Source organism: Ixodes scapularis, unplaced genomic scaffold, assembly GCF_016920785.2.
Source record: "Ixodes scapularis isolate PalLabHiFi unplaced genomic scaffold, ASM1692078v2 PGA_scaffold8__174_contigs__length_109621045, whole genome shotgun sequence".
Classification (NCBI taxonomy): Eukaryota; Metazoa; Arthropoda; class Arachnida; order Ixodida; family Ixodidae; genus Ixodes; species Ixodes scapularis.
In genome coordinates this window covers 103,926,200-103,952,473 of record NW_024609883.1, presented here as the reverse complement: position 1 = coordinate 103,952,473, position 26,274 = coordinate 103,926,200, and the positions used below count along the sequence as shown (strand labels likewise).

At 41.9% G+C, this 26,274-nt stretch overlaps 1 protein-coding gene across 1 annotated transcript; it reads left to right on the top strand.

The window, feature by feature from the left end:
* Positions 1–12,373: 12,373 nt before the first annotated feature.
* On the top strand, positions 12,374–17,910 carry LOC115310382. The gene is made up of 4 exons (XM_029968742.4): positions 12,374–12,470; positions 16,461–16,582; positions 17,485–17,598; positions 17,872–17,910. Exons 1-4 carry the CDS (start codon positions 12,416–12,418, stop codon positions 17,908–17,910), a joined length of 330 nt encoding a protein of 109 aa, XP_029824602.2. The 5' UTR covers positions 12,374–12,415.
* Positions 17,911–26,274: the final 8,364 nt, after the last annotated feature.

Below are 26,274 nucleotides of genomic sequence, written 5' to 3'. Positions count from 1 at the left end.
GAATACGCCAAGTGTTCCATTTCCATTCGAACAGATTTATTACAAAAAAATCCGTAAAAGATGCACTAATACGGTTTGGGCAGGTGAGTTACACGGCCAAGGGGACATCATATAGGTGGCTAATCTTTGTGATAAGTCGGACAATTAACTAATTACGGGTTTTAGTTGAGCTAGTTGGTACATACTGTTGGCAATCAGGTCAGCTGAAAGCGGAAAAAACAAGAACACGAAGGAAAGGGAAGGAGCGGTGTGAATGTCCAGTCCTAATTCTTCGTGCTCTTGTTTTTTCCGTGTTCAGCAGACCTGATTGCCATCAATTAACTAAACTTTCTTAATTAACACTTTAACGAGTGAAAATCGACAGATGGTTCCTATTAGAAACTTACTGAGCTTCATAAGAAAACCAATAAATCAACTCTTTTTAGATTGACTTGAAGCTCGTGGGAAACTCGGGTGCGCACCAAAGTTACCACTCGTGCTGCAGGCGCAAAGCTAGCAGTGGCGGAACGCGATGATAATCTAATCATCCGCCTTTTGCCACCGCTAGCTTTGCGCCTGCTTCACGAGTGGTAACTTTGGTGCGCACCCGAGTTTCCCACGAGCTGCAAGTCAATCTAAAAAGAGTTGATTTAGTGGTTTTCGATGACGCTCAGTAAATTTCTAAATGGAACCATGTGTCTATTTTCACAAATTAAAAAGTTAATTAAGAGAGTTTAGTTAATTATCAGACTTATCACAAAGATTAGCAAACTATATGATGTCCCCTTGGCCGTATAATTCACTTGCCCAAACTGTATTAGCGCATATTTTACGGAATTTTCGTAGTAGTGGAACACTCGGTATAATAATATTATAATAAATCTTTAATTCCATCGATTAGGATCGCAAAAGGAACAAAAAAAAAAAACCGTAAAGGAAAAAGCAATTGCGTCATACTCATATGCGTCATGCATACATACACCATATGCGTCATACGTCAATTGCGCATTTTCTTCGAAAGTTTTGAGCAATCATGAATGTTTTTTTTAAATTTTATTTTACAATATTGGCAGCCGTGCTAAGGGCCAAAGCTGGAGTGGATAATACAAAACAAGGAATGTACACTGCACTCTGTACATCGCGAACGCACACACACACACTAAAAAAAATCCGGTGTTGCAAATCCGCTTACAGACGCGCGCCAAAGACACAAACGCATATATTTTATATTTCTTTTTATTAAAACAACACACGTGTTTCGAAATCAGAAATCGACTCGAGAGCAACAACAGCACCTGGAAGTTAATTCCAAAAATCTATAGCCTGCACAAAAAATGATCTCTTCAAATACATTTACACGGGCGGGAATGGATTCTAGTACTTTCGGGTGATGTAAGCGCTCTGAACGGTGGCTTTTGGGTTTCACATATTTAGAGCTGTCGATTTTTAAAAAAACGATTATAAATTAAAAAAAAAAAAAAAGAAATAATTTCAGGCGTTGGCATATTCTCCTTTTCTTTTTCAAGGGCTGCATGCCTGCCTGCTTTTTTAGCTCCGTTACAGACGTCGTAGTCGTGAAATCAGAAAATATAGTACGCACCGCAAGTGACTGAACCTTTTCAAGCTCAGAAAGAGTGTGGTCAGCCAGGGATCCCACACTTCGGAAGCATACTCCAGTGTTGGTCTTACAAGAGCTTTGTGGACAACAAGCTTAACCAAAGAAGGTGTGTTACACAGTTTCCTTCGTAGATACCACACTTTTTTAGTTGTCTTTTTTTGTTACATAATCTACATGCATGGTTGCTCCATTTCAGATCGCTAGTGATAATTACACCCAAGCATTTATAGCTGTCTATTTTAGTAAGCCTCACAGAGTCATGCTCGTAGTCAAAGTATAATGTATTTTCTTATTCGTGAAGTGCATGTATTGCGTTTTCTGGGTGTTTAATATTATATTCATTTCACTACACCATGACGAGATGCGATATAAAATATCATTTGCTTCTATCTGATCGTTAGCTGACGAAACGGGAGCATATATAATACAATCATAGGCAAACATCCTTACTTTCATGCGCCCGTTACTGCAGATAGAAAACAAACTGTTGGCATATATTAAGAAAAGCAAGGCACCGAACACGGAGCCCTGTGGAACCCCTGAGTACACTTTCATGAATTCTTAAAGGTGCCATTTACATCGACAAACTCCCAGCGATTACTGAGATATGTGTTAATCCATCTAATGATCAATGAAGGAACACCGTAGCCAGTTAAAACATTAATTAGTTTACTTTGTGGTACTCGATCGAACGCTTTAGACAGATCTATAAAAATGGCATCCAGTTGCAGACGAACATTAACATAACCAGAAATCTCATGATAGCATTCAAGTAGTTGGGTTGTTGTTGAATACCCTTTCTGAAAACCATGCTCATTGGAATTTAGGATGCCTTTGTCCTCCATAAAGGAAACTAGTTGCTTATTCACAATATACTCTAATAGCTTACATGACGTACAGGTCAAAGAAATAGGGGGATAATTATCAATTCAATCACTTTTCCCACTCTTTTCACGGGCACAACTCTTGCTAATAACCGATCGTCCGGTAAAACCGAGTCGCGGAGGGAAATGAAGAATATAATTGTTAAGTATTTCGCAATCAATTCAGCGTATCTTTTTTTTAATTCATTTGGTACAGTATCTGGTCCTGGCGATTTTCTAGTATTAAGTGATAACAATCAGGATACGATACCTTGTTCTGATACAAAACCACTTACCCTTCACCGCTGGGAATACTGCTGAATTCTGCTGGATATATCGTAAACACAGACTGAAAGTAGGGATTGAATTCAGACGACATTATGGCCCTGTCGTGCACAACGTTGTTATTAATGCGTAACTCACTTATGTCAGTCCGTGACGGAGTGAGATAACACCAAAACTTTTCAGGGGAGGATGAAATGAATTCTGGCGATGACTTTGTAAAATAGGTTTCTTTGGCTAGCTTTATCAACGTTTTTAACTTGCCACTCTGCTCACAGGTAGCAGGAGAATGACGCTTTCGAAGCCTCTTTAGTTTACTTATTGCCTGCAAAAGTTCTCTTGTAATCCATGAATTATGGCTTGTTGTCGTTTTAGTTTTCTTTGGTATAAAGTTTAGGAGGCAGTACTCAGTAATACTTTTAAAATTCAACCACATTGCATTTACACTTGTGTGATCTTCAAACCCGTCTAGATGCTGTTCCAGGTAATCAATAACAGACTCGTCATTCGCCCTTTCGTTGTGATAATACTGCTTTACTTGAGCTGAATTTTTTCGGCAAACATTCATATTGCACTTAAGAAACACAAATTTGTGATCAGATATTCCTTTATGAACAGTAACGCTACAATGATTCAAATGTTTGCTAACGAACAAGAGATCGAGCAAGCTGCTTGATATTTCAGTAATGCGCGCGGGTTCTCCAACAGTTTGACGGAGACACCGGCCCAACTGCAATTTCTACGATCATTTCAAATGGTTTAATTCATGAACAAGCCACGTCCTCATCCGACCAACTTGCGTCGGCTACCCATTGAAATCTCCTCCGATAACTGTTCTACTACAGTTGTTAATGTTAACTAGCAAATATTCTAGGATATGTTTGAAATCATCCGGTGTCAAGCCGGGTTTTCTGTATACAGTTCCAAGTGTAAAGGCCCGTTCACACTCTTGCGACCGAGTACGACCGAGTACGACTGAGAGAGACGAGGATCTCTTAAAACTTCTTAAATGTTTTTAGAATGAGGGAACACACTGGTATTGTGGTGCCATCTATGCGGTGACCCTGGAACTGCATTTCACAAGAGCGAAGGTTTTGCGGGATTTCCGAGGTCAAATGTGCGTAATAACCATGAAAGGCTCGTTTATAACATTGACAAAAGTTTTTCGAGCCAAGAAAGAAAGGATAATGCGCGAGAAATAAAACAAAATATGCCGGACCGCCGAGTTTACACTGCTTCCCAATAGATGGCGCCAGTGTGTTCTCTGGTTTAAGAAGTTTTAAGGAACCTAGGTTTAAGAGGTCGCAAGAGTGTGAACGGGCCTTTAGCCATGTTCCAAAATAACTTATTTTACACCAAACACTTTCGAAGTCCTCGATTGATTTCATAGAACGGTGCACTATATTTTCTTTAACACACAGAACTGAAATTCTAGATCTTAAAGATTTCGACTCTATCAACCACGAAATGTTACTAAAAGCTTCGTATGAACTCGAAGGCAACGCTTCAGAAATAATTCACACCTATTTGTCCCTGGGCGTTTCCAGTATACATACTGCACGGATTTAAATCATAACTTGCACCAATGATATACGGTGATGCACAAGGTTCTATCTTTGAACCTATTTTCGTTTATTTTATACATAAATTATAATAGGAGGTTGCCACAAATATGAGACAACATTTGAAATTGTGACGGTACAAACGCCTTTTTTTCTAGTCGTTTCTAATATTTTATCTCGAACAAATCTAAAATATCTGCGTCAGTGATTACAGTACAATGAGCTTCATCTAGACTTTAGCAAAACAAAATTTAAACTGTGTAGACCAAAAAGAAAGCTACCTTGATAAATTTTGATATCTATTTCGAAGGATGAAATGTTGAGTACGTTAAACACATATTTCTTGCGGTGTTGTTTGAAGAAACCTTAGTTTGACTCCACGCACTAAGAAAATGTTTCGTATATACAGCAATGGGTATTCCGAAAAGTTAAGGCAATTGTTACAAAGGTGGTTAAATATTCACTCATCTATTCACGCCTACGGTATTGTATAATGGTTTGGGGACAACTACGCAAGCTAACACACACAAAAAAAAGTTATTTATCCTATAAATCTAGAAGAAGATCAACTTCAATAATTATTAAAAAAAGGATCTCCGGTACCAGCACTCCACGCCATTTTTTAAGAGTGTAGAATATTAACTATTGAATAAATCATTATCCAGTCAATATCGGTATCATGCTGAACAATTGCCCTAAAGTGGCTTGACCAAAATAATTGCGCAATTTACTTATTTTATTTTAATATTAAAATGCACTGTCTTTTTAATTGTCTTGTGTCAGATCTTTCAGCGAGTCTTCATTTAGTCAATGTATGTTTCACTTCATAAGTTTTTCTCGTGAGCTTCTTTGCTGACGTTATCGTGCCACATTGAAAGGAGACGAAGTTAAACGACTTGCGGGGCAAAATCCCTTTCCCTTCTGGTTCCACCTATGAGTAATATTTTTGACGACGTGCATATTCTTTCGTATATACTCGAATATAGTATTTGTTTTGTCTGAGTGCTTACTTAGAACATATTAAGTACGTTTTTATAAAGAAGGGAAAGGGATAGTCAGGGCTCATGTGAACAGTGTACTTCTTTCTTCAGTTTTACGCGTTTCAACTTCTACGATGAAACCACTGTGGCATTGCCACTGGGGTAGGGTATGCGGGGCGCCCAAAGCGCGCATGTATATACATATTTTTTGGAGGGCGCTTTAATTATTCGTGCCATACAGACACAAGCTAGCCCTTTTTCAATTCTTTCCCTAAAGATTTGTTTTGTAAACATGTATTTGACTGCGGTCAGATATTTGAAAACTGCCAAAGAGGAAATTTGGTAATGTAATACTAATTGAAAAAACAAAAAGAAAAAACAAGCGCATTTTAATAAAACGTTAAAGAAAACCGAACAAAAAAAGAAACAAAAAGACCTTGCATGTTTCCTGAAAAGGGTTTACGTTTATTTAGATTATATACAAGCACGCTAAACCTCTTTCCGGCCTTGGAATTGAAGCTCGTCGAAATGCACGAGAGACAACCTTCCCACTTGTTCTTTTCCTTCTTCTCGCGTCATTACGCGAAGAGAAGGGAAGGAACAAGTGGAAACGTTGGCGGCGACGTACGTCACGGCGTCGCGCTCTCATGAGAAATTTGTACGCAGACTTGTACACGTTACTAAAAAAAGTAAAGGATTACATTTCCAATTAGCCATACCCTAAATGTAACTAATTACAGTTACAATTTCATTTCCATAAAAGTAAGTGACCCCTTACTCCAAAAAGTAACCCTTACTTTCACGGCGCTACTTTCAATATTACTGTCCGCAACAAACATTTTTGTGACCTTGAGCAACATCTGACCCTCGAAACGTCTCATCGGACATCTTGCCCCGTTTCTATGTGGAGATGTTGTCCGCCGCACAAAACACCTTTTCAATCAACCGTTTTCCAAATAGGTGATGCCACCTGGACGCGCGACTGAGGGGCTAGAATACAACGCGTTCGCAAGACCTTCCGCTCGACACCCAAAACGTCAGCTGGATCATGTTGGCCCATTGAGACGCTGTGTACTAGCCACGGCTCCACCAAAGTTCGCCTTTCTCCCCAGTGTAGATTATCTTGGTCCCTGAAGTTGAGACAAAGAAGTCATCTGCTCTCTCTCGACCAGAAGGAAGCAAAGAAAGAGTTAAAAAAGAAAAGAAAAAGAGCGCACAGATCCGCTACACCAGCTCGCGTGCACATTGACTTTTTTTTACAATTTTTTGTATTTGTTCTTTGTGGGAAGGAAACACTTTGAACTAGGGAGTTTGCCTAATATAGTTTGCACGGAGAGTCCGGTTGCTTGTATCCCTACGCTTCCCACTTCGTTGTGAGTGAGCAAGCTGAAAAATCACAATTTGCAAAAAAGCAAAAAAAAGAAAAAAGGCTTTGAGACGAGGTTTTAGGTGACGTGAAGAAAGGATTTGAGCATGTAAAGAACGCCAGTCCTTGCGTTTTGTAAATGCAGGTGACAATGTAATTCCGGTAAAGCTTGCCCTTACAAAAAAACGTCGAGGAACAAATCGTCCGTTGTTGCCGTTTTCACCAAGGTTTTTTTTTCTTCCCAGTTTCTATATGTATATATATATATATATGCCCCGGCTCCCCACAACTTGAAGATGTCATGTATATATATATATACACACATATATATATATATATATATATATATATATATATATATATATATATATATATATATATATATATATATATATACAACACGGGCACTTCACGTCATCGTACGTGGTCTCCGAGGGGGATATAAACGAATATGTGCAGATGAATGAACCGTACTTAATCCAATGAATTAAAGAATCCAAGTTTACAGAAACCCGCCGAAAGCCAAAAAATGGCGGAGCCATTTTTTGGCTTTCGGCGGGTTCCTGAAAACTTGGATTCTTTAATTCATTGGATTAAGTACGGTTCATTCATCTGCACATATTCGTTTATATATATATATATACGATTAGTTTTTTTGTCATTTTTCCTCCGCGAATGAAAACAAAAATGTAACGGATTGCAAAGAATAGTGCACGTAAAGAATAGTAACGAATTTACTTTACAATAACTTTCTGAAATATAATTATTTTCATAAAAAATTACTGATAACTGTAAGGAATTAGAAGTAATTGCGCTACTTGTAACGGATTACGTACAAGTACGTTACTTTCGTTATTACTCAACTTTCGCCGCAACGGCGATATATCACCGTAGCCGCGAAAGTTAAGTATATATTGATACTTCGTTTGAAATCTAAGAAAAAACGCAATTTTCATCTCGTAAACAGATCGAAAAAAAAAAGAGAAAGAGACGAGTAAGCGTAAATAGCGAAAGTACGTATTGCGAGGGTTGAACATAACTATTGTTGTAAAACAAACTTCACGACAGGTTTCATCGGACCCACCCATTAGAGCTCGACGCCGCGACGCCGTGAGTAATTGACGTAACAAAAAAAAAAAAAGAAAGAAAGAAAGAGGCGCAACGTATTGAATGTTTTTTTTTTCGCTTGTATGATGGCTCTGGAAGCTTTGAGACTAGTATGACGAGAGCGTACGGCGCTATAAAAAGGAGGCAGAAATCGCTGCAAGATCACCCTCAGTTCAGCGGTTGAAATCTACGGGAATCATTCGTAAGTAAAGCAAGGTTTTCAAACTAACAGGAAGTATGGCCAGTCTCCTGCTGTCCTTGGCGAATGTACATTTTGTTCAGTAAAGCGCCGTTCACACACTTGCAACCGAGTAAGACCGAGAAAGACAAGACCGGTTTTTAAGCCTTTTGAGACTTCTTAGGACCGGATGCGATGCAGCAGAGCTGGTCTTAAGAGATCGCAAGAGGCTTAAAAACCGGTCTGGTCTTTCTCAGTCTTACTTGGTCGCAAGAGTGTGAACGGGTTTAAGAGGGAACTAACACCCCAAAGGCCGCTTTTTTTTCTCTATCTAAAACGATGTAACTGTAATCATAGACTCGCAAAAAAAAAATGTTTTTACGCGCGAGCGTTTTTTATTTTTTTTTATTTTTGGCGTTTTTCTGTTTCCATTTCTCACCTCCTCGCTTCTTCTTATTTGTGACGTCAAAAATTATAAAATTTATAAATAGGTTAGAAATTCTTAATTACTTGTACGAAATTTCGTAGAATACGAATATTTGGTCATTCTTAAATGTTTGTGCAATTATACTGGGGTAAAATATTCGCTTAGTGCCAAAATCCTGAAACCAAATGTCACTCAAAAGGTAACAAAAAATCGCTTCGTTTTTATACCTTTAAATATTTCCACATCTTTGGAAATGATACCACATAGTGGTTGTCGAATTTCACTTCCACGTCCTCATGAACAGAATGCAACCGTTACCGCAACGGTAGTTGTGGAGCTACTCACATTTTGTTTAAAATCAAAGAAAAACGATTGAAGGGCCAACTTGAAAAATTTTGACGAATACACAGAACTAAAACATCTGCCGTTCTCATCGCTAGGAATAAAAACGGTTAGCGTTGTAAAACAGGTTTCACAAGAGTATTCATCGCCACCTCGTGCCATCCGAATCAACCCTCACTCGGCACCGTGACGCGGAGCATCGTGAACTGTTCACCTCACGTTAAGGGCTTTATTCGCTTATGCCCTTGCAACACTGAGAGTCGTTTGGCGAGTACCTTCCATGCTATAAAAAGGGGGCACTAATCAGTGCAAGAGCACACTGCTTTCAGCGGTTGAACTTTGAGGATCTTACCGTCCAGGGGTCATTTGTAACTAGACCAAGCTTTTCAAACTGAATCAAACTATGGTCTCTCCCCGTATTGTGGAAGGTGTTGATAGGGGGTTTGTGGGGATAGATTTTGTTCCCCGAATTGAATGGAAATATAAATCTGCTCACCACCGTTCACTATCAGCAAACATCAGAAGTTTCCGTTGACAAAAGCGAAAGTTTCTTGGTAAGATCTGGCATGCTGCTGTCTCGTTATTTTTTCCGTTCCCTTTCTCAGTCTCACTCTTTCCGCGCGTCTTAATTTTTTTTTATTGATACACGCGGGTGTAGTTGTAATTAAGCCCCTACTCGATTATGCTGAAACAGCGCAGCCCGTCTACCCTAGTGGGCAGGCCAGTGTAGAACATACGCATATGTCGCACCCACATGAAATTCATGGCACTCGTGCAGCCAAACAGCCCTGTAGGATTATTACTTAGCCGAGAGACACCGATTCGTAAAAACCATCAGACAGACAGAGAGGAACACCACTGCTCAAGATACGGTTTAAGTACGTACGGCGCCATACCTTATTTGCTCCTATACATTAGAAACTTGTGCTATAGAAAGACACTTGGGAGCTACCGATGCATCGGAGCTTTTTTGTTTCGCCTGATGTCTCGGCACAGTGAATGATGATTTGGCAAATAAAGGAGCATCGGATTTGGGTCGATACCTGTGAAGTTTGTTGGGCGGGAACAAGTATTTAGTCACCTAGGTCAATCCTAATGTTCAATGGACTTAGGTTCTACTTTATTAAACCATGGTTAAAAGTGCTAAAAAACGTACACAAGATAGAAGATAGAACACTGGCGCTACTCACAACTGTATTGGGAAAGGAAGATGGAAGTATATATATGTACAGTATATATATATATATGTACAGTATATATATATATCGGATACACTTATCTTCACCCAGGCTACTCATACGCGAGATACAAGAGCATAAGCCCGTTTACATATATTTATCGGAAAAAACGAAACTCAGCATTATACAATGCTATTGACGTGTCTCTGACGCACTGGGGTCCTCTCTTCTTGATAAAATATGCCTCTTGCAGTTCGCGTGCCCTTTGAATTCTGCTTATACCAAGAATCTTGGTATCGCCGGAGCGTGGCTCGCATTTCCATGCCCTACAGTGCGCGGGCAAATGTGCCCCGTCATTTGTCTTTAAATATTGTGCGTGCTCTCTTAAACGGTCATTCGTGCATCTTCCCGTTTGTCCCACGTAAGATTTTTCACACGTCAGGGGGATTTCATACAAGACCCCTGTGACGCATTCGATGTACGGACTGGCGTGCATCGTGCCACATCCTCGCTCGTTCCTGCTTTTTTTTAGCAATTCGAGGGCAAAGTTGGCCGAGTTTCTTTGGCAGTGAAAACACGAGAGGTACTCCGTACCTGTTCGCAACCTTCTTGAGGTTGTGCGCCATTTTGTGTACATGTGGTACAACCTCCGGCCTCATATTGCTCAGTGCCAACTGCGTCACTTTTCTGGTTGTGTGACCTTTTACTTTCTGTAGGGTGGCCTCTGCCACACTCGTCAATACCGTTTGAGGAAAGCCCGCAGACAATAGTCTAGTCAATTGGTTGTGGAAGCTGGCCTACATGCGATGAGCACTCGACTTCTTGATAACTGACTCTAGGCAGAGCGTAGAGTCATCAAGAAGAGGGGACCCCAGTGCGTCAGCGACACGTCAATAGCATTGTATAATGCTGAGATTCCTTTTTTCGATAAATATATGTAAACGGGTTTATGCCCTTGCATCTCGCGCATGTGTAGCCTGGGTGACGAAAGGTGTATAAGATATATACAGTATATATGCACTTCCATCTTCCATTCCCAATACAGTTGTGAGTAGCGCCCGTGTTCGTCTTCTATCTTGTGTACGTCTTTTTAGCGCTTTTAACCATGGTTCAATACAGTCAACACCAACTATACTTTGTTTCACCTTATGATGTACCGCAGGAAAGGCTACAAGCGCGAGCTTCTTGCTCTAGGGCACATATCGGCTGCACAAGCTCTCGTGCGTTAAGAGCGTCTCCCAACGCTATGAGCTCGCGCTTCTAGCCTTCTCTGTGGTACAACATAAGGTGAAACGGAGTATAGCCTAACAAGTTCTTTTAGGTTCTACTGAAATTACATTCCACAACTTTCGGAGGAACTGGCGCCCCCTATCAGAAAATTTGTTAGGATTCCTTGGTAGGGAACTAAAAGAAACAAAAACACGCCGAAGACACTTAAGACTGCTTACCTGTAGTAATGTGAAAGCATTCCTACAGGGAGTGCATTCTTAAGCAGCGCGCCACTTCTTCCTTTTGCACACGGCACCCCGGCGGGTACATCATGCTCCCGTACTGCGCAGGCGCCACGCCCTCGCTGCTTCGCGGCTTCCATAACAAAGCCTTTGCGTTGCTGAGCTTTCCTTTATGTTTTATTTCTGAGGAGCGTCCATTTTGACCTTGAGCGGCGGTGCTTGATGGCGTATTGTTATGACCATGTTTCGGGCACGACGCCGACGCCTTTTCTCGTAACGGGACATATAAGGCTTTCGCCTCAAAAGGCGCCTTTAAGAAGGGAAAGGGAAAAGCTCCTTCATATAAACTTGGGATTGAAAGATAAGCCGCAAGGGGCGCTGAAGCAAGGTTTCGGGAGTTCATGACTCGCACGATAGGTTACAGAGTGGCGAAACCGCCTTTCTTTGGTAGCGCACCATCTTCTTGGGAGCATTTATATGCGGAGTTTGTTGTTGTCCTATCCACTATGGGGCGAGTCAATCCATATTCGCAGTGACAAGCTGTCTTATAAAAACAGTTTCTCTTACACCGACATTTTAACGTCTGCTACCGCATCACTGTATTCTAGCACCGATCATTCTTTATTGACCTCTAACAACATAAGTTAATATATGTTTTTGTTATTGTTTTGAAATAAATATTATTCCATGTCTTAAACGAGGAAAAAAGAGTCCAGGCACATGAGAGCACGGGATCGCAGTCCACTCATTAGCTGCTAATCGCGGCGCTAAAGTTTGACATACGGCCAGATAAATAGTGTTAACTGAGAGCTGGCAAAGCTCCAAGTTATTATTTCGAACAACTTTACCATTGTTTTGACTGCAACTTGCTGAAATCACTCCAAACTACCCAAAAACTTGGCGGGGTAGAGGACAATGCAAAGAGGCGTGCACAAAAGGACCACTTGCAGTGTGTTTATCTAATGAGGCATTAAATATCGTATGCGGATGCCAACTTCATATGCGTGTTTTTTTTCATTTTTTTTTTGTTTCAGGTGTACGCCGCAAAACACGTTATCTTCCATCTCAATCATCAAAAGAATATGATGGTGTCAAATTTTGTGTTGCTTATTATTTGTCTGCAAATCACCCTCAGGGGTGAGTAGAAAGCTTTTTCTTTCTCTTAGCTGAGAACTGACCCTTCAGAGGCCGTGCATGCGGGGTTAATTCCCGACGTTGTTTTATCTGGCGGTCCGATATTGTTTATATGAGCCGGGTGACAAGAATGAGTGTTAGTGCTATAATACGAGTCGGAAAATCGCCGGTGTCATATAGAAAACTCGAACGTTCCCCGAATGTGCATTGTGGTGCTTGTTATCTTGTGGTATTTCAGCCGAAGACCCCTTCTTGTGAAAAATGAGACCAACAAACTTGTCAGGATTCCGTGGTCCGCTTGCTACACTTATCGAGAGATGGCGCCACAACCCCCAACCACATTGGACGAGAAACTGAGTCCGTGCGGTACGAATGCTAGACTGGGCTCTTTAACATACATCAGCTGTGGTGCTATACGCCCGCACAGCGATGCGATGCTTACCCAGATGAAAATAGGCAGGGGTGAGTATTGAACTTGATTGAACTTAGAATCCCTGGGTTCAGCAGTTCGAACTTTTGCTCCACGTGCTCCAATCTGCGGTGCGCCACATGGCCACTGTTGCAAGGGGCCCTGCCCGTTTCGACCTGGATGAGCATCGTACCGGCGTGCGGTTGTGTATCACTACTGCGTGGTGCATGTTAAAGACCCCAGGCTAGCGGTTGTACGGCACTAGCTAAATTTCTCATCAACAGCTGGGAGACAAGTCGCCCGTTGAGACAGACTGTATAAAGTTGCACACACCGCAATTATTGGCCACCGTTACCCCTGCATAGAGTAGAGTGCCAAATAAATTGACCGCAAGGGCTGTTTATATTATTTGCAATTTTAAAGAAAAGCTTATTTTTAAGCGAAGATTTTGAGACATGGGAATCATCATCATTTATTTTCCTTGATGGCCCGTGGGGCATTGTACAAGGGGGTGGCAATAGAACAAAAAAAAAATAGAACAGTAAACACAATTATAACACTGTAAGCTAGCTAGGTAGGTTAGATAAATAGAGGGTAATGGCTTCAACAAATTTAGTAGTATCATTAATAGAAACGATGTTATGAGGTAGTGAATTCCAATCCTCGACGGCCAATGGTAGTGTGGAAGTCTGGTGAGAAACAGTTGATGATCGAATTGGACGTAATTTACATAGGTGATCTAGACGCGGGAAAATACGATGGGGAGGTGATAGCAGTGATTTTTGAGGTGGCTATTGTGATAAAAAATTCGATGGAGGAGAGAAAGGCGTGATACTCGGCGGCGAAGGGAAAGTGAATGAAAGTTAGCTGATTAGCGTAATCCTGATACGCTGGTATTTATTTATTTATTTATTACAATACCCTCAGGGCCAAAAGGCATTACAGAGGGGGTGGGGCAACCAAAAAATGAAAAAAAAGGGTACAAAAAGAGAGCAAACACAGCCGAGAATAAACATCAACAGCTCGAAACACAGCACTCTGGTCAAAAAATAAACAAAAGGACAATCACGACAAAAGATGAGCAGATAAGGTTTTTTTAAATAAATCAATTGAAGGTATATTAACAAACGAAGCGGGAAGGTGGTTCCACTCAAGAGATGTTTTTGGAATAAACGCGTTCAAAAAGGCTGATGTGTTACAATGAGGGACACCAACTTTGAATGGATGATCAAAACGCGGAGAAATGAATGGGGGCTCAAGGAATAGTTTATCTTTCAATGACGTGTTAGAATGATAGATCTTGTAAAAGAGGCACAAGCGCGATATTTTGCGACGTAAAGAGAGGGAGGGTAGGGATAGACTGAGTTTCATGGAGGAAACGCTTGCTGTACGATGATAGTTAGAAAGTATGAAACGAACTCCGCGATTTTGCATGGCTTCCAGGTTAGTTATAAGTGTCGAGTGACCGGGATCCCAGATTGCAGCAGCGTATTCTAATCTTGACCGGACCAGGGAGTTATAAAGCAGTAATTTCAAAGAAACGGGGGCCAGTGTAAAATTTCTTTTTAGAAAACCGAGCATAGAGTTAGCGTTAGCAATAATGGGGTCCATGTGGGTTTTCCATGGCATGTTATAGGTAATATGGACACCCAGGTATTTGTAACAGGTCACAGACTGAAGTTGAGTGTTACAAATTGAGAGAGGTGGAAGAACCGTGTGACGACGAGAAACTCTCATAGACTTGCACTTGTTAATGTTAAGGGACATCTGCCACAATTCACACCATTGGGATACAGCACACAAATCATTTTGGAGGAGGAGTGAATCGGATTCATTAGTAACTTCACGATATATCACACAGTCGTCGGCAAATAAGCTAATAGAAGAGGATACACACGTAGGTAAGTCGTTAATGTAAATAAGAAACAATAAGGGCCCCAGAACGGACCCTTGGGGGACACCGGAAGTGACTGGACTTAGAGAAGAGTTAGCATCATTAGTATACACAAACTGAGAACGAATAGTAAGAAAACATTCAATCCAAGACAAAATATTAGGATCAACATGCAAGTGACTGAGCTTGAAAAGTAAAAGTTTGTGAGAGACTTTATCGAAGCCTTACAGAAATCTAGAAAGACGCAATCAACCTGGGAACCACGGTCGAGGATGGAAAGTAGGTCATTAGTGAAAGTGATAAGCTGGGTTTCGCAGGACAGTGATTTGCGAAAACCGTGTTGTGATGCAGTAAAAAAAGAATTTGAATCAAGAAAGTTAGCAAGATGTGAGTAAATTACGTGCTCTAAAATTTTGCAGGGAGTACTGATAAGGGAAATGGGTCGATAATTGGAAGGGTTATGTTTACTGCCTGATTTGTGAAGCGGAATCACCTTCCCAATTTTCCAGTCGTCTGGTAAAACGCCAAGGTTAACAGATTGTTGAAATATTTTGCAAAGAAAAATGGAAATGTAATTTTTAGTTCTCTTAAGAAATTTCGGTGTGATATTGTCAACGCCACAGGAGGAAGATGGTTTTAAATCATCAATAAGTTTTATAATTCCGTCATAGTCAAAAGCAAGTGGATCCATTTGAAAAAAAACATATCTCGGGAAAGTACCAGGGTAAACAGGAACAACATCACTAGCGAATTCTTTGACAAAATATTCATTAAAAACGGAAGCACAACTTTGACTATGAACTACCACGCCATCATCACATGTCAGCGAAAGCACTGTATTTTTAGACCCGCTATACATATTCCAAAATTGTTTAGGACTGTTAGTTAGCATAGAGGGGAGGGTTACAGAAAAAAATGTTCGCTTGGCCTCCGCGATAGCGGTCTTATAGGAACAAGCTGCTGCGCTATAAGCTTCCCATCGTTCAGAAAGTCCAGTAAGCTTGGCAGTCCGGAAAAGACGTTTCTTTTTATTAGAAAGACGCTTAACAGATCTGTTGAACCAGGGCGATAAGTGGTTAGAAATGATAGGCCTACATGGGATAAAAGAGGTAATTAAAGAGCTTACTTTGGTTTTAAACATATTCCAATTGGTATCAACTGTGCGGTATGAGAAATTAAAAAGGAACTCATCGAGAAAAGCAGCTAGTTCGCTATATGGTGAGTAGTTGTTATAAATAAAACGAAGGGCTCTGTTTTGGACGGATTCTAGATTATTTGCAAGGTAGGACTGCCATGGGGACCATATAGATGAGGCGTATTCTAATTTCGATCTTATAAGAGTAGTACACGCTAGTCGTTTTACGGAGGGTGTAGCAAGTTTAAGGTTACGGCGCAAGTATCCGAGAGAACGGTTAGTATCAGAAATAACAGAAGTTATGTGAGTAGTCCATGATAGGTTAGAGGTGAGATGAACACCCAGGTACTTATAAGAACAGTAAACACAAATTGTCAGCTTTGTACCGCCTCATTTGTGTAAACACAAATGAGGCGGTACAAAGCTGCTCGCTGTCTCCCGGCCCCCTAAGAGGTTAAATCTATTCATATCAGTATGGGATGGAGCATTTTCAAATGTAACCTCACTAAACTACTAGCACGTGACAATATTACTAAGCATGCGTTTTATTTACAGGTGCCGGCTCGCAAGAAATAGTAATAGAACATGGTATCACTACAATTACGCCGAAATGCAATGAAACATTCAAGAAGTTATGCTTGAACACTCCCGACTCAAAGAATGCTTCCCTAAAAGAGGTAAGCTGGTAAGATCCTGATGTATGTCATGTATACATTTACCAAAAAACCAATCGTAATAACCGCAAGCTAAAACAATGCTCCCTTCTTTTGCAACCTTCTGAGAAAGGCAGTGGGAAAACAATGTATTCTGCATTGCTTCGGAAATATTCTTTACTGATGAACAATTTGTACGCATTTTGTGCATCAACGGCGAACACTGCTGTGCGTAGAGTCTCTGCAAGATCCCTTCCAAAGTCATACGAATAGAAACCGAGACAGAGGAAGAGATCAGAGCGCGCGGGTACACCAAATCACTGAGCTCTGGTTGGAATAATTAGTAGGCAGACGAAACCTAGCTGCCTTAGTCTCTACTTGCTGCTCAAAAGAGTTCGAACGCCAAACACTGGCGGCCGGTGTTCGTCGCTTGCGTTCGAACAGTGAGTAGACACGCATGAAACATGTTTGCATAGATTTCTGAAAGGCACACGACTCGTGACATGTGTATGCTAATGCCCGAATACGTAACGTACAAAGTTTTAACAAGAAGTTGACAACAAACCTCTCATACATTATTGTTGAATTTAGGAGTTTCTGTACCAATACTATGACCATAATGAACCACAGGAAACCTCTCATGCTTAATTTTTTGCATTGAGGAGCTTTAGTACGAACACTATGACCAGAATAAAGTGTTGGGCTAGTTGGAAACACATAGCAAGACCACGAACTGTTACACACAAAGACGCGTAGAAGTAAGAAAGTCGAGAGCTATTTTATGTAGTCGATGTCCCGTTCACTGCTTCTACTCGATTTTGATTCTGGCACAATACGGGAACTTGCTCAAAAAGGCCATTTTAACGCGACCACTATAGTTCTATTTACAAAGAAGGAGCTTAATGCGTTGTAAATATTATTTCCAGATAAAGCTCGACTTTCCCATGTGCAGGCTTCGTTGCTTTTATGAAGTAAGTCCGGACTATTGGCGCGGTACGAGTTTGAATCTTCCTGATAATCTGCCGTGCGAATATGGATGGGTAAGTTATTTGTTTGGTAAGAGATATAAAATGAAATTGCCGGAACGAGTGTAGTTTCTCATTGAATGGCAATTATGCAGGGGATAGCTGTCTTGGGCTTAGGTTTCTTTTTAAATATTTTATTTTTCTATAAATGTATGCAGTAAATAGTTGAGTCTTAGTTAAAATGCCCCTTAATTCAGTATATTTATCGAGCTCACATGTTTAAATAATAATATTCTTCAAATATAGACGCTGTTTTTTGGGTGATTTGAATTTTGTTTTTGTCAACAGGTATGCAAGAACGGAAAATGCGTTCAGGACGTATGCTAATAAAATAATGGCACTTGGACATGATATACAAACCTACGTCATGCTTCAAAGGCAACACTTTCAAAAAATGACGGAAGTTGGGTGTGACCACTTTTTTTAGCTTATGCACACCACCATTTTTTTTTTCTTTTCTTGCGGTTCGGACTTTTAGGCACGGTTGGTCTCTGATGTCTCTAAACCTTTACTGCACCTTGTTGCATATTTGCAACATAGCAATAAACGACAATAAAACATATACAAAATGCATTTAGTGCTGGCTCCACATGTCACTGCATTCCCGCAACATACATCCGTGAGGCGAGCCGTCCAGTGCTGCCATCTGCACTTAGGCGGCGAAACTGCTCTCTAAAAAGCAGGACTGCCACCACGTTAACACTTGACAAGTCACACAGGTAAGTCTAGGCTAATGTATATTACTTTTTGTACAGTGTAGTGCAAAACAAAATATTTGCCACTCAACTCTATGTCCTGCTGATTATGTAAATACTAAAAACCTTAAGATTATCGACGAAGTTTGTCTTTTGAAGCAAAAACTAGCTATGTTACACACATGCAATAGTGCGCACGACGGTGTCTTCTCTTCGTAGAGCAGAGACGATGGACCCCAAACGGTTTTACAGCCATGGAATTCCTTCGGACAGCGTGGACAGCGAGCTTTTTAGCAGTGACGATGACTCTGATTGTAAGTTGATGTTTCTCTCTGGAAATCCAACGTTTTTTCACGTAGAGAAAAAAAAAAATTACAGGCAGTGTAGGGTTTATTGACAGAGATTTTCGGAAGACACCATCTTTCGTCAAGTGTAACTCTACAACAATTGCAAAGTTGTAGGTTTACTTTCACGTTTTCAAAGAACACACTTAGAACCGCCAGTGAATATTATCCCCTATACAGTGTAGAATTTCTCTTCAAATTATTTATTTTACCGCTCATTGTATGCGTTGTATGAGGCGCTGTCAATTTCTGTACCTCAGATGCCCACTGCAAACTGTAGTGCCAGTTCGAGCTAGGCGAGTACAAGCTCTGACGAAGAGGAAGCTCCCGCAAGCCAACCAGCTAACCAGTCGTCAACTCAATCTAAGAGACGAAGTATCTGGAAGAATGCAAGCCTGATGCGGGGTCCTGAAACAGTCAAGTTCACTGGACGAAATGAGCTTCCGCAGAAAATTTCAGAGTTGGAAGCACCCTTCCAACACTCCGAGTTCATCTTTCCAGGCGCTCTTATTTCGCTTATTGCAAATGAGAGCAATTCGTGCTCAGTCCAGAAGGATGCCGGTAAGCCCCTCTGCACCAGTGCCGAGGAGACTGAAGGTTTTCTAGGCACCTGCGTGTGGATGTCTATAATTCAGCTGAAGAACACTAGGTGGTACTGGAGTGAAGCTATCAGAGTATGCCAAGTAGCTGACAACCTCACGCAGACACGCTTCGAACAGTTGAAGCACAATCTTCCCTTTGTGGACTACAGCTCTCTCGGCCCAAGAGATGATCCTGAGAGTCCGGCTTGCGAAGATACGACCGCTGGTCGATGCTGTAAATGAACAGTTGTCGCTGATACCGCTTGAAGGGCACTTGTCTGTGGATAAACAGATTATACCTTTCAAAAGCGCAAGTGCACTGAAACAATACTGCCCCCAGAAACCAAAAAAAAAAAAGGAAAATTGGGGTACTTGTATTCTTAGGAGTAAGCAGCTTTTCGTACAAGCTTGAACTGTACACGGGACAGGAGAACTCTGCCCCAAGACGTGCAGGAGAGCCTGACTGTGGAGCAAGTGGGAACATTGCTGTTCGATTGTGCAGGTTCATCTCAAGAGGAGTCCACCACAAAGTGTACTTCGATAACTACGTCAAATGTCCAACCCTTCAGATGTACCTGGAAAAAGAAACCGTGCACTGCATTGGTACAGTCCGGATCATCCGAGTAACGGGAGTCAGCATGCCATCTGACAAGGAAATGAAACAAAAAGGAAGGGGAAGCTTTGAAGAGAGGGTAGCGACCCTGGATGGCATTCAGCTGTCGTGCACAAGGTGGCAAGACAACAAAGCCGTCACCTTGCTGTCCACCTTTGTTGGGGCCGAGCCTGTCCTAACTGCGCCATGGTGGAGCCAAAAAGAAAAGGAGAGGCGCGGCTTACCTTGTCCGTCGGTGATAGGCGCTTATAACAAGTGAGAGGATCTCTTACTCTCTGATCTCCCTCTACCGCTCCCATCTCCGATCGAAGAAATGGAACTTTCGTATTTTTCTTCATATTCTCGACTTGATGGCTGTAAATGCCTGGCTGGTGTACAGGAGGAATGCCGAGACTACTTCCGATCAACCAGCACGAAAGCTCATCCCCTTAGCAGAGTTTAAGATGGACCTTGCCACGTCATTCTGCAAAGCAGGAAGAAATCAACTGAAGAGAAGAGGAAGGACCAGTAATGAGTCACTGGAGCAAGGCATCCAGCTGAAGAAAACAATAGGTCCTTCACCACCGTGTCCACCTCAAGATGTCAGGATTGATCAGGTATCACTGGCGAAGGGGCCAAGGGGCTAACCCTGCTACATCCTGCTACATTTTGCCCAAATATGGGTAATCTGCGCCAAGCCTGCGCCAAAACACCAATTTCGGTCGCCTTTCAAAACCGAAACTGAACGGAGCACCGTAATTGAGCATGCGTGAGCTAGGTGACGTAAGCTGCCGCCCGACACACAGTACCCTGCATTAATTGTCTATCTGGTCTTGCATGGTTTTTAACTCCGTCTCGCTTTTCGTGCTCTCGTCGTCTCGTAAATCTCATCTCGCGCCTTTTTTAATACTTCTTTAACGATGAACGCGGGTGTGTGCGGACTCTTCGACGCGCCAGGTACAAGGCATGCTGTCATGCTGTGAAACGAAACCACGTTTTTGCACGGCGGGAGTTACTTTATGAGCTGAAGCACTCGCTCCTGAAAGCAACGGCAGTGGGAAAACCATATTTGGTTTCTGCCCGCCAGTCACTGTGGTCGCACGACGTCGGGCGTAGCTGCCGAGCTGCCCGACGTCGCTGTGGCGCTTTCTAAACTAATATAAGTACCGCCGCGTGTTCATTAACATTCCAAATTGTTTAAATCCTACGCTATTACAAAAAATCCCTCTTTAACTGAAGACGCTTGCGTCGAAGTATTGATTACCTAGGTTTCTCTCAGTGGGCTTTCTTTCGAGAGGGAGTACATGAAAAATCTGCTGCGAAAGAAAGTTGGTGAAGAAAAGTGAGCTAAACCAAAGAAGGCAATGTCTGCACGCTGAACCCGCACAGGGCGCTTATTTCTCTCGAGTTCGGTCGTTGCACATAGCGCTCCAAGAACCTTTTTGATTCTGGCTCCTGATGTCTTGCATCGATGCGCTCAGGTTCTTTTTTTCTGTGTGTTTAGATTGTACCTCGCCTGCCAGCCTGGCAAGCACGTGCCGCTTGACTGTTTTTGTCGTATGCTGGACAGTTACATTTTGCATAATATTTTGGGAACCAGTTGGCGACGAAACGGAGTGGCATAGTTTCGGTTGCGATCGAACAGCCGTTGTCTACACTTGTACGACGAAGCACGTGCAACTGCAAGTCTGCCGAAGTTGCTTTCACGTGCATGCGAACATGATTGCACGACAGAGGCACCAGGCGGGGCGTTTGCAGTCCATTGTTTTACGTTTGCTTACTTTTGACAAAAATCTGGCACGTCAGGAACCAGTAAGACGGTGGCAAGCGGGTTTTCGGAATTGCTCGGCAACGCCTATCAGCACTGCACACTTCTGGGATGTCTCAGCAGTAAAACACAACCAGCGAGTTCCGTCATAACACAACACAAAGTGCCCTTCGTTCGTCCAGGACTTGAAACGAATATTTATTTTTCTGAAAATTTCTGCTCCAAACGTCCCTTTCGCTGCTCCGAAACACTGTTTTGGCTGCTCCAAAAGTCACTTTTGCTGACCAAAACACTGTTTTGGGTGCTCCAGAGGTCACATTTGCTGCTCCAAAACACGGTTTTGGCTGCTCCAAAAGGTGCTCCAAAATGGCTTAGGCTAATCACATCACTGACTTCCTATTAAAAATAATTCTAAAGGGCCCATCAGCCTTGAAGGATTATGGGGCCTCACAGGATTCAAAACCCTTCAGAAATACACTACAGAAAAACCCTTCAGGAATACCCTATAGAAAAACCCTTTAGCCCATCAAACCCTTAGACGCTCAAATGATTGTGATCCATAGACAAAAATTCAGTTGAAAACATTATTGAAAATTTATTGCAGTCATTTAGTTTTACATGCATATTATAACTCAAAAAGGCGGTAAAAAGCAACTTTTGTTCCAACCCGGCGCAAGGAGCTATAGACAAAAGAGATCATATCAAATAGGGACAACTGACTTCTTTATCACAAAGAAAAATATCTTTCAAAGTACTCACAATGCCGTTGGGTATATTCCTGATGTACGGTAGTTCAGCTAATAAAACCGAGCAGGTCACGTACACATACCTAGTCTCAGTAAGCACGTTTAGCGAAAACGAACTCGCGAGCAGCACCCGCCGCCGTTGAGAAATCCTGAGCACAGCCACGGTTTCGTCCATGATGACGTCGCTCCGGCGTCTTCGGCATAGTTTTCCCTCGCTGGATGCTTCTGAAGCCGGACGGACAAAGAGGCGCAAGGAACAAGACCGGACAGCGGCCGTCATCCACCGTCTCAGGATCCACAGTGCCATAATCCCGGTGCGCAGGCACAACATGCGGTGGGACGCTGACCCTGACTGCCAGGCTTTGCAACGAGTAAGCCGACACCGGCCACCATCTCCTTTAAAGCGCTGAATACGATGGCGCTCGAGCGGTGCTGAAGGCGGCCAATGCCGAACTGTGGTTCACCTGCGTAACCAAGGAAAAAACTGCCCGGATCAAAATAGACCAAGGGGCGAGCCCTCAAAGCCATGCTCACCTTCCTGGAGGAACTTGGTCCACTCCAGACATCCACGGCGGCTCGTGGGCTAACCGCCGACCACTGGAGAAGGGCCTGGCAGCCCTGCACACTCTCGCCATCGCCGGGCGGAGAGAGGCGCAGTGTGCGTTGCTTTTTGGGGACCATTAAAGTACCTTTTCCAATATATTTTTCCTATAACAATTTTTTTACAACTATTTGAATTTATCGGACCGATGGGGTAAAAAAGACTGTTTTTTTTTTCCAAAAGGGTATGAAACGAGACTGTGAAATTAACACGGTTTTTAGAATGTAAATTTATTATTCTAAAGAATCTAAACCATAAAATATGTTTTGTCACGTATTTCTGACTGTATTAAGGGTTCATATGCGTTAAAAATGCCAAAAAGTTAATATCCATCATTTATCTTGAAAAACACGCTACCATATGAAAACTTCGAACTTATGTGTGTTCGTAGTAAGAAACACATAATATATTTAAAAATATATTTTGATAAAACATGTGTCACTGTGTTTCCTAACATATATATAGAATATTGAACACAGCAAAATAATCAGATGAAAAAAGAACTCGTAAAGTTGGTTCGTCTAAAATATACTCAATGATCATAGATAGTATAGAATTCCCACAACAAAGAATTAAAGTTTGAAAAAGGTGGTATTTAAAAATAAAATTGAACTTTCTGATTTTTTAGTATTTAAGATATTCGAAAATATACAGTTTTCAAAGCAAAACCCAAATGGTGTTCGGTATACAAATCAATACCTTACGCCTGTATGTGGTGTGCAAGACAGCAGAAAAGGGAATTTCGAATGAAGTATTATTTTCTAAAAGAGAAAAAATATGTTTTAATATAGGCCCCAAGCAACCCTTGCGCTATGAAACGCATTTTAGTGTATTTGTGAAGGGCGTATTGCCTGAGGCAAAGGTCCAATAAGTCACCGAAATAAATCCAGGATTTACTCAGCTGATCCACTCTACAACTACGTCACAATATCATCGAAATGATTGCAGGGTGTGTAAACAGAAATTTGGAACTTCAACCAGAAATGTAATCATCAAAATCTCTCCATTCTGGGGCAGGTTGGGTTTCAATTGTTCGCGGGTTAGCCCTCGATCAAGACACGCCTCGTAATTTTCGCCTACGTCATTTCCTAAAGTATGCTTAACTTTTGCATTCAAGCGATGTGTATACACCTTTGCAAGTGGAATCCCGGCTTAACCCCGAGCCGCGCGCCGAGGTGAGTTTGGACCTACTCTCCAGCCAGGACGTTCACTGCTTGTCGCACAATTTTGCCAAACCTCTCTTGCTGAAGCATACATCACTGAGCGCAGAAAAAAAAAAAAAAGATAAAACATAGAGGTGTTGTCTTCGACCGCGAAAGAGCACGAAAAATTAAATAAAATACCTAAACCAGTAACAAATAAAAAAAAAATTGAAAAAAAAAAAATCTAAGGTTTTAAAGCGCTCATCGGAATGCGGCAGAAGAAAGCCATTGCATCGACGATGGCTGCTGTCGAGTCAGCTCTGGCATCCACGACGTGCTGGAACAGAGACTGCGATCGTTAGAAAGTCAAGACCAACCCTTAGAAATGCCCCTGCTATTCTGTGTGGATATTTCTTCCTGCATTAACCAAAACAGTAAGTGTGCCACTAGCGCTGGCCGTCGGCGATGCAGGAGACGCCGCCATATTGTCATTGGGCTCCCCAATGACGTGCCCCTGGCGCACCCCGGCATGGCGGAAACGTTACGCGGCGCCAGCATCGCTCAAAATGGCGGCGCACAGGAGCCTTTCTTGCAAACGTGTTATGAGAATGTCATCCGCGTGTTCCCATCGCCGGCCTTGCGCCTGCTACACGAGATCTCACGCACCTGAAGCACGTGAGAAGCGCACCCGCGCGAGCTTCTCACGCGCTTCACATCGTCCGAAGATTGATTGATGTAGGGGTTTCGATGAGGATCAACAAGATGCCAATTCGTATATTATGCTTACCGTCACTAATTAAAAATTTTAACTAGTAAGTTCAAGGTAATTATTTTGCTAACTAGCATGTTTTATGCAGTCCTTGATGTTCGACGTGTCTTGTAGTTTGTTCCGGAAAACAGCTTTTTTTTTTCTTTCTCTTAGCATCCCTAGTTTTAGGAATATTTGAAACTCTTTGCAGAGACACCCGGTACACATTCAGTTCGTATTTTAACATTTTAATATTCTCCGACCTTTTTAAACGATGCTCATGTGACTATTCAATTTTATCTACACATCATAAGGAAGAGAATAAAACGACCACAGCAGAGATGGATGTATATGTAGTTAGACTTTTTTTTAATAGACCGATCTCACCAGCTAGTTTCATTACGATGCCGCTGCGGGCATGAATCATGGGAACCAGCGGCCTACGCAAGTTTTTTTTTTTTTTTTGGGGAGGGGGGGGGGGGGGGGGAGTAGTTTGCCCCCGCCCCCTAATTTTTATTTTTTTAATTTTTTGAATGATTACATGAACTGGTTTTTGAATTAAAAATGAAAAAGATGCACTCGAGTAATCGTAGGAGGGAAGTCATTTTCATATTTGTTCATTCCTTCTGATACAGGACGACAAAACGCACCACACTTTACAAAAAAAAAAAAAACACAAGCAAACAGAACGAAGATTATGATACGCATTCTAATACACCATACTTCAGCGGCGTTCACTTGTCTGTTCAATTTCTTTGACTCGTCTTTCGTTGTTTTTGCGCTGTTTTTATTCAAGATTGCTATCCGCGATGACATCTTGTTGGCCACTATTAATCGAAATAAGTTAGTTTGTTCAATTTTAAGCACCTGAAAGCTGCTTCAGCTTTCAGATGAATTAAGCATAAAAAAAATGAACCACGTTTACAATTCTTTTTATGGCGAAATTAGAGCGCAGCTCTTCAGGAGGAGGAGAAGGCGGTACGGAGGGGAAGGTATGTATCTCCTCCTCCTCCGCACCCTCTCCTCTTTCTCCCCTCTTATTTAGCAAGAAATTTTCGCTAAATTTCCCGCTAAATTTAGATTTAGCGGTTTAAGTTTCCCCTCTAAATGTAGTGGGAAAATTGACGTCACGTAACCTCAACACCAGTTAAGTTTCCCCGCTAAATTTAGCGGGGAAACTTTTCATAATGCAACGCGCGTGGTTGCGCCGACGCCGACACCGCTGAGCCCGGAAACGGGCGCCTAAGAGCTGCGCACTAAAAAAAAGTTCAGTCGTAAACTAACAGCTCAACTGACAATAGAAACGCTTTGCACACACCAGATTACAGCCGGCATTGCTGAACTTCCCTTGTATTATCCAGATACCGAGCCAGTAAAGCGGTCATTGACGAGCTTCCATAATAGATAGATAGATAGATAGATAGATAGATAGATAGATGGGGTTTATTTGCGTGCCTGCAAACAGCCAAGTGGC